The 15247-nt window shown below is 27.2% G+C and overlaps 1 protein-coding gene across 1 annotated transcript; it reads left to right on the plus strand.

The window, feature by feature from the left end:
• Window positions 1-3599: 3599 nt before the first annotated feature.
• Window positions 3600-8291, plus strand: LOC100161617. The gene is made up of 2 exons (XM_001950257.4): window positions 3600-3954; window positions 7219-8291. The coding sequence occupies exons 1-2, from the start codon at window positions 3934-3936 to the stop codon at window positions 7738-7740; spliced, it is 543 nt and encodes a 180-aa protein (XP_001950292.1). The 5' UTR covers window positions 3600-3933; the 3' UTR covers window positions 7741-8291.
• Window positions 8292-15247: the final 6956 nt, after the last annotated feature.

Below are 15247 nucleotides of genomic sequence, written 5' to 3' on the forward strand. Positions count from 1 at the left end.
TAAAACAGACAGACGGTACCTATTGCATTTGGGGACAAACACGTCGAGACATTTAAAGTTTAACACGAATCACGAATAATGAACAGAAAAGATCAAAAAAGAAGTCACGCATCGGTAACACTTCAATTAAATTGTTTCAGTTTGATTCATGTAGCAATATGAGTTATGACGTGTATATTATAACGTTACCATATAGTGAGTAGGTATAACAGAAAGAAAGAACAATTTGACTAATGTAATTGTAATAACCAATATTATTATCTACATATTATATTACTACATTTTATTCTAATCAATATTATTCTATATTTTGTATTCGATTAAAAAAATTAATGATTATAATAATTATACCATGAAAAAAAAAAAATGTTTGTGTACACGAGAAATAAGTAGTGAAATAATGCGTTGATTTTCAACTTTGAAAAGTGATTCTTAGTCGCAAATCAAATCTAGTTTGGAGTGTTAAGAAGTCAAAATCGAAAATTCTCAGTAGTTATTAAAAACAACTGGAAAAAAATAAAATTTAAGAAAAAAAGGAATTTTTACTCAAAACAAGTTTTCGAAAAAATTTATGTAGTTTTTTTACGTAACTCAAACAATTAATCGTAGTTACTTTAAATTATGATCAAATATTTATATGACCATTCTCCATACATCATAAAATAAAATGTATACTCTTTTTAAGCATTTTTTTAAAAACTATTTAAACTATTATGATATAAATGTCATCTTAAATTCAAGGCTGGGCATTAACGAGTTAAAAAGTTAAAGTTAAGTTAAAAAGTTAAGTTACTTTTAACTAAGTTACTTAACGAGTTACTTTTTTTTTAAGAAGTAACTTCTATCTTAACGAATTACTTTTTTTTTAAAGTAACTTATAACTTAACTCGTTAATTCATTTTATAATCACGTTAAATTATGTACTATTATAATTAATTTGATTATTAATATTTAGTTCATAGTTGGTAATAACAAAGTAAAATTTAAAAGTTTTACCATCACTTTGGAAAACTTTTAGGTAAAAAAATAAAATATACAAATAATTTAATTATTTTGTTGGATTTCATAATATAATATAAGTACTTACAAAAAAATACATTTTTTTAAGATATAAAGACCTACATTATAATATTATGTTATTTTTAGATCTTTAACATGAGGTGTAAATGGTGTAATTATAAGTTTTATATGAAAAAAAAAATTATTTTTAACTAAGTTAAGTTACTTATTTTTTCCAACTAACTTGTAACTTTAACAAGTTAAATAAAAAAGGAAAGTAACTTTTAACTTTAAACTTAACTTACATTTTTCCAAATTAACTTAACTTAACGAGTTAAAAAAAATAGTTAACTTGCCCAGCCTTGAAATTTTCAAATGCATCCTTAGCCCAAAGATTGGAATGGAAGGTATACAATAATCCTATGAGTAATGACCATTCTCCCATCAACATAAATTGTATATCAAGGTCTAAAGACACCTCTAACACTAGTGAAATGTAAAATTTAAAAAGCCCCATTTGGCCACTACCTACTCAGTGAATTATTATAAGAGGAAATCAAAGATATAAACAACACCTAAACCATAAATAATAATCACTAGTAGATACATTTAGTAACTCAATAGTCAAAAAAGCAAGTTTAACAATAGGTAAATCTTCATCCAAAAAAATAAAACCTAAAGTTCTTTGGTGGGATAAAAACATAAAAAAAAGCAATCAAAGACTACGGCATCAAAATCAATCCATAAATTCAAAACTCAAGACAATCTCATAGAACTTAAAAAACACAAGGCTATAACAAAATATTTGATTCAATCTAAGATTTCAAAAAATCTTGGGTAAAATTCACAAGGAGTATCAATGAAAAATCTGACACGAAATATGTATGGAATAAAATCGAATCCCTACCAAAAGTTGTTCCTTACCAGTGAAATGTTCTCGTTTCGCTGACTATTTTAATTTTACTTGTCGAAGCATGAACTTATAAGCACATTTGACATTGCAAAATCACCTCCAGATAACTACCAACGATTTGGTTGAATGGGCAAAAAGACTAGTTTTAACTTTTCTCCAGAAAAATCGAATTGCATAATTTTTACAAAAAAAGAGAAAGATAGGTAATCTCCATATTACATTAATTGATAACAACTTCATTTCCAACAAATATTCTGTTTAAATCCCGGGCATTATTTAAGACTATCGTCTTACATCGGAATTATTATTTTATAATTTAAATACATAATAAATAATTCCAAATTCGACAATGCCATAGTTATAGATTATCGGTAAATGTCTGTTTATCTTTTTTGTATACTTATCGGTATTCCATCGGGTCAAAGTTAAACTTAAGATAAGTACTTATCTACTCATTAGTTTTCATTATAACATAGCATCGGATTTGCACGATTAATTTTTTCTTTTCTTGAAACGCAATTATTCGGCATGCCCGTTTCCTATAATTTTTCTCGTCATCGACACGACTGACATCATTATAGGTATATCTGCGTATTGGGAAGAAGTAATGTTAGAAGAAGTAATGTTTAGGCGGTTCCTCCTCCGTCCATCGATTAACTAGAAAAAAAAGGTACATCTGCGTATGCTGCATGTCTAAATCGTCCTAATAATAATAACATATTAATATATCCCAAAACGAAATAAAAATAATAATAATAATACAGCTGGATGTTGTAAAATGTGCCTGATGTTAATTACGTTAATTATTAATAAAACCTGTCTATATGCAGCCAATACGTATACGACTAGGTGTACTTTGACGGCGCAATCTAAACGATAAAACCTGTCAATTTTTTTTTATTTTCTCGTTAGGCGAAACGCGAGACTCGAAAATGCATTCGGCAGTCACGTACCTTGTACCTATAATTACCTATACATATATTATATAATACAAAACAATATGACGCATAATGTATAAAATGTTAGTCCGCGGTACAACAATATATTATTTATCTCCGATTATTAATACCCGGCTATCCGATGCCGCTGCGACCGGATTAGCGATGACCGCCGTAAAATCTCTGTACGCGTGTTTAAAGGGTTCCCCTCGATTCCATTCGAATTTATCGGGATCACTATGGTTCCCTGTCCATACCGCACGGACACGTAGGTTATACCTTGACTCACAACCACCGCCATGTATTATACATCGGTAAAACTGTGAATAATTTATTTCGATATTAAATCGCAAGACACAATACGTTGTATCTATGCGTATGTGAGTCTGCGAGTACAGGAAATTCATGTGTGCTCGACTGCAGTAAAATACGTTCTAACCTGTGACGACTTCAGAACACGTTTGCGCGATTGAAGCCAAACGCCGCACCACGATATTAATATTGTGATAGGCATCTAATATAGTATTATTATAATATAATTATATCGGTAAAGCTATATGATTAATTTATTCCAATTTTAAATCGTATGACGCAAACTTGTATATTATGACCCCTTCCGATTTTTCATAGCCGTCCAGCAGCCACCTGTCGACGTGCCAATGCCCCCTTACCCGACGGAACATATTATTATTATTATTGTAATCTAACATTGCACACAATATCGGTAAAACTACGATTCAGTTATTTCGTTATATTAAATCGTACAAGACATGACGTATTGTATCTGTGCGTCCGTTGCGCGTGTGTGTGTGTTTGAGAAAATTGTGTACGTAACAGCATAAACAGCGAGTGGCACTGATAGCCGTCGGTAAGAGTGGTGGACGGTATAGGCCCGAAGTGCAGGACAAGAGGGCAGAGCACGGTAGTTGGCGATTATTATAAAAAAGACGACGTTCTTTGCCGGATAATAACAGTTCGCAAACGGTCCCATACGCGGATAATATTATTAAGACCAACGACAGTTCGCTATAGTCTTCGATTTCGCACCACACGACGACGACAGAATAATAATAATATATTAAGATGATGTTCAACAAATTTGCCGTAAGTGTGTTTGATTATTAATTATTAACGTTGTTCGTTAGTATATAATACTATTATAAATAGGTACTGAATTTTAAATGTTTATTCAAAACTATAATAGAACAATTTTACGATTATTAAAGGACATCGACGAGAGTTTTGAAAAAATAATATTCTATAATAATTGACATTGTTCGTTTTACACGCGGTTAGCGTTGCGAGCGGTAGTGGTATATTATTATACCATCAATGTTTGCGACCATAGATATTGCGTTAATAATTAATTTAAGGGAAACAAGTACTTATATACAACATAGTAAAATTTTAATTATAAAATGTGCAGCATTCCAATAAAACAAAATTCTTGGAAAAAAAATTTTAATTTAAATTCCTATAAAAACAATATTTTATTTCATCATACAGTAAGAACATAAAGTTGAAATAACAGCTTTCCTAGCGGTAAAAAAAGACAAATATCTATTATTAAAAAGAGTAAAAATCAAGAAATAACGTTATATAAAGTTAATTATTTACACTAAATAAATTAAGTAATAATTAAGCAAGAAAATAAATTTAAAACCAAAGTAATCTATCAAATACTTATTTAGTCAATTGATTACGGAAATACATGAATTGTTGAATATTTTTTTTGTTTATTATTTAAATCAAATTAAAAAAAAAATCGTTTATTGTAAAATACTATACACATATTTGAATTTTTGCCAATATTAACTTAAATATTTTATTACTAAATTAATAATTAAAACGAAAATGTAAAACAAAAAACGTTTATCGTTCGTTGAACATCAATTGTAACTAATTGATGAAAACTGTAGTTTTATTATTATAAATGCTCGTTTACACTATATATGTACAAATAATTTTACTGATATTACTAAATATGGAGGTAGCGATAAATAAATATGGATATCAAAAGATAAGTTTGAGACGAGAGCGCGATTTACTATTATGTGAGACTTTCTATGTACGTTAGTATCAAACTTCTAAGGGGAAACTTTGTATATGAATCTTATACTATATGAGTATATGTATTATAAAATATAATACTGCTGTAAACATATTAGAACAACTTGTTATGGAATATAACTCCACAACAGGTGATATGCAAATTTAATTTTAATAAAACACAAGTTATAAAATGAATAGATTTTCTTGCAACTTTTTATCGAATAATTTTCATAACGAATGCTATGGTCATTTCGTGTTTTGAGATGTGAAATAATAAAATTGTCCAATTATAAAACTATCGATAAATTGTTTGCAGCTATTTACCAACCGAAAAAATTCTTAAGATATGAAAATAATTTATATGGTATCCCTTTTAATACACTATGTTACTTGTATATTTTTTCCTATATTTTCAGTCACAAATGAGAGTACACTTTTTCATTAATAGCACACTATATTTTCTTCAACAGTTAATATTTCTAAAATAATATCAAACTTGTAATAGCATGCTATGTTTTGACACATTTTGAATATAAGAAATAAGAAATATATAATATATTAATATAGTAGAATTAGTTGGATACATCTCCAAAAAAAAGATTAATCAGTGCCTTTACAAAAGTAGGTCAGATTTAGCCAGTATGGTATTGATTTTGCTACAAAAAAAAAGGATTAAACAATTAAAACGAGCTAATTTATGTGATCTATAATATTATTCATTGTTAACTAAGAAATTACATACCTATAAAAATATACTTTATAATAGGTAATTATTTTGAATTTTATAATAATATGATAAAACTTTATACAATAAATTATTATAATAAACATATTATCTTACAGACTATAGTGTTTAGAAAAGTATTTAGTTATTTTAAAAATCAAAACGATAAGATAACAGTCAACAGAGATCAAAATGTATGACTTATTAATAAACTTTAACTGCACACAAAATAATAATATTCAATAACAACTGATTATAATAGTAGGTAGAAATTAATTATTTTTATATTTGTAATACACGTTCAATTTTTAAAGCTTACATTATAATTATAGAAATTAAATTTATAAAAATTATTAATCTTGTAGGTACTAATAATATAATTTATGAACTATGAAGTATCGACGTAAAATACAAAATAAAAATAATTTACTATGAATAATTTGTACCATAATAATATTATTATTATATTAATTATTGTGTAAACGAGCTATTTACAATAAAAAACACAATTGAATCAAAGATAAGAAAAAGTCATAATAAAAATTCCAATATACTCGTGTGGTTATTTTACACCCTAGAGAAATTAAAATAAACAATTAATGTGGGGCTTCCCTTCACTGAGCTAATAAATTATAACCAAACAAAACGAACGATAGGCAGACTTTTACAAATTGCTTTACTAGTCTTCATTTTTAATTGACTAAACACTATAAATTCATAAGCAAAAATTCTGATTAATATTAGATAATAACAATATAAGTTATCATAATTCCATTACCTTTGTAATTTATACACATACCATTAACGCATTAAATTGAATTAATTTATATTTAAAATTAAAACGTAATACTGGTTGGAATGATATCATTCAGTTTATAAATCTTATAAAAACGAATTCCCAAATGAGTTAAAATTATGTAGGCGAATAATGTCTGCCTTGAAATTTAAATATAAAAAACCCAATTTACAGTGAGTCAAAATTGTTTATTTTATTTTAAATACAGTTTCAACAGGTTTTTAAATACAGCATAGAACCTTGATACCTAGTGTAAACGATCAGTAAATTTCCTGACCATCATGCACTCATAATAATGATTGGGTCTTAAACGAAAACACACACTGCTAGGTATTAATAATAATGATATTACTCATCGTATCGCTTCAACCTTCAATACTACACATCGATATAGTAATATTATAATATATAATATAATAACATGTACGTACACGCAGTGTGCGATGCTCACCTAATCAGTGGCGCGTGTTTGAAGGAGAGATTTGTAGATCGCCACTACCCCACCCCCGAAAAGTTTGTCATTGGTGTATTTTTTATTTAGCTATATTTAATTATAAATATATCTATAGCAATAATCAACAATTATCGAGTTACCATAAAATTAAAATTAAAAAAGAACTAACAAAAATGTAAATCAAGGAGTCGATTAAATCTGGTGCGCGGAAGAGGGGGAATGGTCACGGAATAACGAGAGTGAAATTTTTAATCCTTTCACGTCTTAGTAGAGTTTCATATAGGCCGCCTATAATGGTGTCCAAGACGTGCAGTATTAACGAATTTTTCGTTTTACGTATAGGTATTCGCCTTGTTGGCCTTAACCGTGCTAGTCGTGCCGGCCATCGGACATCCGACCGAAGAGGTGGCGTCCGGGATCGAGGAAGCCGCGTCGACGGTGAAACATGGTATCCGCGGTTGGCTGAAGAACGTCCAAGCGAAAATCGTGAAACACGAAGAGGATTGTACTCACGGCGGTGTCATACGTTGGGTGAAGAGCAAACTGGGGTTGACGAAAAAATCCACTACCGAGACGCCGACGACGACCACCACCACCACCATCACCACCAACCCCGAGGAAACCGATTATTCCAGTGGTTACGTGCCGATAACCTCGGTCGTAAACCAAGGAGAACCTGCAGGAGAAGGCTACGCCGCCGCCGGCCCCGACGACGACGTCACGATATTGGACGACTCCTCTGTGACGGAAACCGAGAACGATAGTGGCAACGAGTCTGCAGATGCAGTGCCGACTTATCCGTCGGTGGCCGATAATGTCGTCGACTCAGCGGATCCTGAAATCGACGTCCGCGGAAAATTCTAAACCAATTATTGCCAAATATTAATTTGAACGACATTTTTTTTTTTGATCGTCGTTGTGACTTTGACATATTTCGCTTAATAAAACATTCCGGTTTGTATAATCGTTCGCGTATGCTTTTACAATTTTTTTTACGAACAAAAAGTTCCACTGTATTTTATTTAAGATTTTTTTCGACAATTATTATTATTATTTTAATTATTATTATTGACGAATATCGCGTACCTGCCGTAATATTATAACCATGGCGTTTGAACAATATTACTTTTGGCTGCGTCGGTATGATATTATTATAATATTGTGCACATAAGATAATTTAATATATTTCGATAAGTACGCGTACGACGTACAAATATGAACATTAAAATATTATTATTAGGCACTATATATAATATTATTATTGTTATTATAAAATATAAATATTACTACTACTGCATAATATTATTATTATTATTATTATTATTATAATAATTTTTTATTATTACGATTATTATTACTATTATTATTAAAACAATGTATGATGTAATATTTAATATAAATGGCTGTTATTACAACTTGCGATCTATTACGTTGTTGGTAGACCAAGGTATGATCCTTAACCTTGCGATTCATTATAATATATTATAGGTAGGTACTTGTATACTAACCTAGCTAGTACCTACTTCATAATATAGTATGCCGTTATTAATCTTAATTAATATGATTTTGATACAATTTAATTGAACTGTGGAATAAAAATAAACTGTAATGACTTTTTTAATTCAAAGTTCAAGGGTATAGATTTCACTTCAGCTGTATTTTCAGCCATTACGATTTAAACGTGAGTATATATAATAATTAATTCGAGTTAATTAATTGTCAAGCTTTTCAAATGTCGTTTATACGACAAATATTTGCAACGCATAATAGAAAATATTAAATACATACCAATGATGTTTTGTACAAAATTTGATATGCCAAAAATACAGGAAAATCATTCCAATTTATTGGCTTCAATCACATAATATATGTATTAATAAACATATTATGTATGACATTATTAATTCAATTAAGGTGCTTAAGAATTTATATTACCGAACGTTTTCCATTGTAACAAAAATGAATTAAACAATGTAGATATAATTTAACTATTGAAAATGAAAATGTGTGTACCGAACTTTATTGATAAAAAGACTACCTATATTATATAGACAAATAAATTAAAATCTATACACTATAATTATAACCGTAATAATATAATCGATTTATTGTTTGTTTGAAGTCTGTGGTAAAAAAAAAAATAACAATGATATTAGGTATAATTTTTATTTTTCACAAAGTGTAAAGTTATTTGAACCGATATTATACATTTATACATACCGCCCAGGTTTAGTGAATAACTTAGGTATTGCCATTGTTTTTCGTCACTTAATTATATCGTTTAGAAATTTAGCATTTACATTAATTATAAAAACCTAATTATAAAGAACCCGAAATTTAAGTTATATTACCATAGGTAATAGGTATAATGTTTTCAGATGTCCAGACTTAAAATTTTATTATTTAGTAGGTACTTACCTATTCATTAGTTTTATTTTTTATTTATTGTACACTTTAGATTTAAGTTACCTATATAGTTACAGATGATGTAGCTACATACAATAATATTTGATGTATAACTTACAAATTGTAATATTGCGTTGAATGCGTTGAAGTAATATATTATTAGTATTCATAAGTTATACACAACATTGTTTAATATAAGTACCAAAATAAATCGTGTATGTATTTTATGATAATAGTACCTATTCGTGTTTCAAAATATATTAAATTATTATTTTTCTTTGTGACTATTCTGTTCTGAATCAAAATCATAAATTAAATAGGTATTGTGCAAGTTTTTCGTACATAAATGTATCTAATAAATATTTTATTCACTGTACGTACATAATAACTTGTGCCTACCTAATACCAATTTATGGACACTGTAGCTCAATTTACAATTGACGATACTAAAAAACAACTACATTTAGTGGCCTTCAACGCAATATTACAATATGTAAGTTATACATCAAATATTATTGTATGTAGCTACATCATCTGTAACGATATAGGTAACTTAAATCTAAAGTGTACAATAAATAAAAAATAAAACTAATGAATAGGTAAGTACCTACTAAATAATAAAATTTTAAGTCTGAACATCTGAAAACATTATACCTATGGTAATATAACTTAAATTTCGGGTTCTTTATAATTAGGTTTTTATAATTAATGTAAATGCTAAATTTCTAAACGATACAATTAAGTGACGAAAAACAATGGCAATACCTAAGTTATTCACTAAACCTGGGCGGTATGAGCCGACTATAATACATTATAATATTATGGGCTATGAATAATGATCATTACTCGCATATTAATTGGTATTTAAACTATAATCATGATGATTTAAATGTAACTGATTTAATGTGTGTTACATATTTGATTTTGCATAAATATTTAATACCTAGCTAATTATATAATACCACATAGATTTATCATATTTTATGTAATGTATTATAATTGGGTTCAGTGAAGTCGTAAAATAGATTTTTGTAACATATTGCTCATAATACGTATATATATTATAATGGTATTTTAATACGTAGGCACTTTCACACCTAGGAAATAATAATCATGGAGACTTGACATTTCTGCCAATTAATTGCGGTTTTGCAAATAAATAATAGACAAGACACTATTATTTGTTCCACTTTATTTTAATCAAATAATTTTTATAATTATTATTACTAATACATCTGAAATCGGATAAAAAGTCAATATGGAACATACAATTCAATAGTCTATAATATTATTATACTTATATAATATTTCTGCAAGCTCTTTGAACCAGCCCACCGAACTAAATTTGATCTTCACCTCCAAGATCCTAGCTATACACCTAGTTGTTGCAAGTAAATTGCAGTCGAGCTCAATACAAATAATATAATAAAATTATTTTTTTTCTTTAGTAGAATTAAGGTGAATAAAATAATAAAAAAGTAATAAAAAAATTCTTCTATTTTTATCAATCACATTATAAATCCCTACCCCTTCCCAAGCAATTTTGGCCCAACTTGTTGAAATGCATTTCCGGTTAGACCGCTTTAAAAAAAAAAAATATTGGAGACCCTTAGCTGTTTTATAACTTTAATCTGAAAATATTAAAATTCGTTATTCAACATTTTGTTTACAACCGTTTAATTTAAATATTTACACCATTCAGTATTTTAAGATGTCACTTTAATACCTAATCAAAATATGTATTTACTATTATACGCCTTAAACATCATATAAGTGAATATTAAAAACAATGTTTATTTTAATTTATTCTACTGAGTTAAAAACAGAATAATAATTCTAATAATAAAACAAATACATGGAAAATTACAAACATTTTTACCAAAATTATTTTGTTTAAGAAAGTTCAAATTACAAATTACAACAGAAGTTGACATATTTTAAATAAATTATATTTTTTTAGATTGAGCAAAATGGTGGAATATGTAAATGTTATCATTTTATAATGAAAGGGATTTTTTTAATGAATTATTTTTGTTCTTATAAACGTTTTTATAAAATATAAATATCGTAGACCGTAGGTATAAAGTTACCTATATATAGATTGTACATTTTATTTATTTGGTACTTTGGACATTTTAAAGGTAATTTTTCGATCATTATATTGCTTTTCTAACGTGTGGTGAACATAAACTATTTACCCCACTATTTACCTACCTCAATATATGGCAGTAAATTTAAGTTATATACGAGTTACGAGTATTATTCCTATAAAATAAAATAAACTTTCTTTTCGCTATTATAGATTTTATTGTACCAAAAAAAGGTTTTAAATACTGTCTGGTCGGGAGAATTAGAGAAGATAGATAAATGTGTGAGATTATAAACCATACAATACGTGTTGAATTAAAATAAAATAGGCATATCACATGTTTTTAATTTACAAATAGTATGCACAATTATTGATAGTAGATTAATCTGCAAATATTAATCTCAAATATAGGTCGTTTCTCTTAGTACGTTAGACTCTATAAGTGATACGAATAATTATGTATATAAATCTTAATTATATGTTTTGATCATTGTAAATAACAATAGATACAATATCAAATATTATAGTTATTAAAAGTAGAGATAGGTACCTACCTATTTGTATTGTTAACATAATATGGGTGATTTTTTACAATTATTTATAATAGACAAACATAAAATTATCATACTTTGCATTTGCACTATTATTTATTAAATGCTATGGATAACATATTTAATAATATTATTTTCATATTATTTTGTATAAAGTTGTATATAAAAAGTTACGGTATATATTACGTTATCTTCATGAAAATTATTTAAACAATGAAAATTACTTCATTACTTTGCCAAAGGTACGTTTAATTATTCTCTATTAACTTATTTTGTTATAGAAGCGTAATTAATGAAAATATACCTACATACAAATTCTGCCGTAAATTAATTTTTTTTCACTCATAAAAACTTTATTAAAACTTAATTTGCTTTTTTCTTAGAGTGCAATGTGGTGGAAAAGAATGACTGAATACAATATACTTCATTATTCTATAATATTATATTGTTACATATATTCAGGAACTTAACCATGGTACATGAGCGAATCAAATAAAGGCATTCGGTGCGTTACAAGACGTATATACCTACTACTGTTAAACAACTAGCCGTCCCGCCCGACGTTGTCCAGGCCAAAGATTTGTATTTTTAATAAATATATTTGTACAAAATGTATACACTATATTTCTTCTAATATTATAATATTAATATAATATGCAACGAATTGCAACCATTTAGATTGACAAAAATAAATTTATTTTTTCGTATGCTAAAAAAAATCATGTGTGAGCTACCCTTTACCTATCTACAGTATATATGAGTTGAAAAATCAAGCTGTACACACCCTCCAATTAATGATCTATTGAAATAACTTTTATTATCTTTTTTAAAACCTTCTCCGTAATTCGACCGATTTATTAGTGAACACCGTATTAAAATAAGTAGAGTTCCTTTCGAGATATTCTCGTACGTACAAAAAAAGGGCAGTGTTTCTCTACTATATTATATGCAATATGCATGTTATATACATATAAACCTTCCTCTTGGATCACTCTATCAATTAAAAAAAACCGCATCAAAATCTGTTGCGTAGTTTTAAAGATCTACAGAGAGAAAAAAGGACTTTGTTAGAATATGTTAAGATTAAGTTTATTCTCAAATAATGAATAATTTTCCTGAAACCTACTGTTTTAATTTTTTTTTTTTTTTTTTATTGTTTGAAACAATTTCTAGAATTTATTAACATATTAATGTAATTAGATATTTAGACATTTTCAAATGACAATCAAAATAAATTATTTGGATTAAAACAAATAAAACAATAGTTGTTTAATAATAATTCGACATATTAATATTAAGATTTGGATAAAATAATAATTACAAAATATAAACATTTTATGATACTGTTTAAATTGAACTGACTATGAATTTGTTAACATTTATTTTGATATTATAATGGTCACAATTTTAAAATTGTCCAGTATGATATAGTATTATTTTTATATATTATAAAACAATACGTTGATATATAATAATAATCTACATTTTAATCAAAATCGTATACTCCCTTGATTAACAACGACGTCCATAAATTTTATCAAAATCATCATACAAAATTAAACACAACAACAAATAATTATTATATCAAAAAATATGATAAAATGTATTCTTCACGATGATTTTTTTTAAATTAAAATTGCATTCAATATAGAAGAACTCAATTTTTTTTAATAAAAAAAGTCCAAATTGGTCCTATAACCAGTCGCACAAATAATTTGTAAATATGAATACGTATTATATTTACACGAAGTAATAATAATTTAATGGCCAAAGTGTGGAAAATTGAGGCTTAAATGAAAAAAAAATAAATAATAGCAGTTGGTGTGAACGTCCAAAAGACAACAAATCATTTGTTGAAAATGTAAAATATTATGAACGACAAAATGGTTTTGGTATTCTGACTGATGACTATCGAGAAATACGTTTGGGATAAAAAGAACCAACAACATTTTGCAAAACCCCAGGAGGACAGATGGTTGAACCGAAGTAGCTCACTAGACAAGGATAAATGGAATCCGCCGAAAAGGTTGTTTTCGCATGGGTAGGGTTGCATACCAGGCATATGACATTAATAACATTGTTTGAACAAAAGAGCTGAATCCATCGAATATTCGACTGACTAAAATCGAATTTGTTTTACAATATTTTGTTTATCATTATATTTTATTAGAAATTACCTACAAAATCCGAAAATAATATTATATAATATAAAAACGCAAACATCTTTCCAAGCTGGGAACGTATTAAATGAATACCAAACATTATGTAAGTATGTAAGTAAGAGTGTGTCGTGTGATACCTGATATAATTTTGTATTGGCTTTTATTCAATTTAAAATGTAAAATATTTTAGATTCTGAGTGGAACGATGAATGTATTGATTTTACAATGATGTGTGTTTTTTTTTTTTTATTTTTTTTTTTGTGTCTGTCTTCACCTTTTAGGACAGTAAAAATGCTTGGATTTTCTTCAACAGTACCTTTTCTGATAGGAAAGTGAATCTAGTTGGTACTTTGGGGGGTCAAAAGCGCCCTAATTTTCAAAAGCGCCGTGAAAAACAAAAGAAAAATTAAGGAAAAACGGGAATTTTTACGCAAAATCTGTTTTCGAAGAAATTGATTTTGGTTTTTGGTGTAACTTTAAACAAATGACCGTACATACGTGAAATTTTCACTGGTTGCTTATATTTTCATTTTCTATAAATGATAAAATTTTCAAAATATTTTGATTTATTTTGAACTATTTAGGGACATTTTCAGTTTCCAATATTATTAGTTTTTTTTTCTATGAATGTCAATAAAATTTTATTTGTTGCTTAAAAAAGTTTGAAAATTTAATAGAAGGTTCCTATTATATTGTTTCAAAGGCAGATGAAAAAAATGAAAAATCCATAGCCACAATTTTTTTTTATAAGTATCTAAAGTTCAAATATTGACAAAATACGTAAAAATGACGAAAATTTGCAAATTATTTTGAGTTAGAAATTCATGATAAATTTTCTTTTTAAATCTAAGATTTGAAAATGTAATACAAGATTTTTCATAACTTTTTCTACCTTTTTTAAAAAAAAAAATTTCTACTTCCAAGTCAAATTAAATTTTTATGAGCGTTTGAAATTCATATTTTTACAACATTTGATATTCACTCAATTTCTTACGTAACGATTTTCTTATTTTGTTGTAATTAAAAAATGAATGATTGTAGATACTTGAAAATTTAACTGAATGTTTATATTAACATTTTCTATATACCATAAAATGTTGAAAATAATTTGACTCTTTTTGAGCTGTTTACGGACATTGTAAGTTTTCAATTTTTTTAGTTTT

This window comes from Acyrthosiphon pisum, chromosome A2, assembly GCF_005508785.2.
Source record: "Acyrthosiphon pisum isolate AL4f chromosome A2, pea_aphid_22Mar2018_4r6ur, whole genome shotgun sequence".
In the NCBI taxonomy this organism is placed as follows: Eukaryota; Metazoa; Arthropoda; class Insecta; order Hemiptera; family Aphididae; genus Acyrthosiphon; species Acyrthosiphon pisum.

Bases quoted from the DNA above. Each gene is read 5' to 3' on its own strand.
- LOC100161617 (XM_001950257.4), top strand. From the start codon at position 3,934: ATGATGTTCAACAAATTTGCC. The intron at 3,955-7,218 runs GTAAGTGTGTTT...TTTTACGTATAG, and splicing joins TGATGTTCAACAAATTTGCC to GTATTCGCCTTGTTGGCCTT.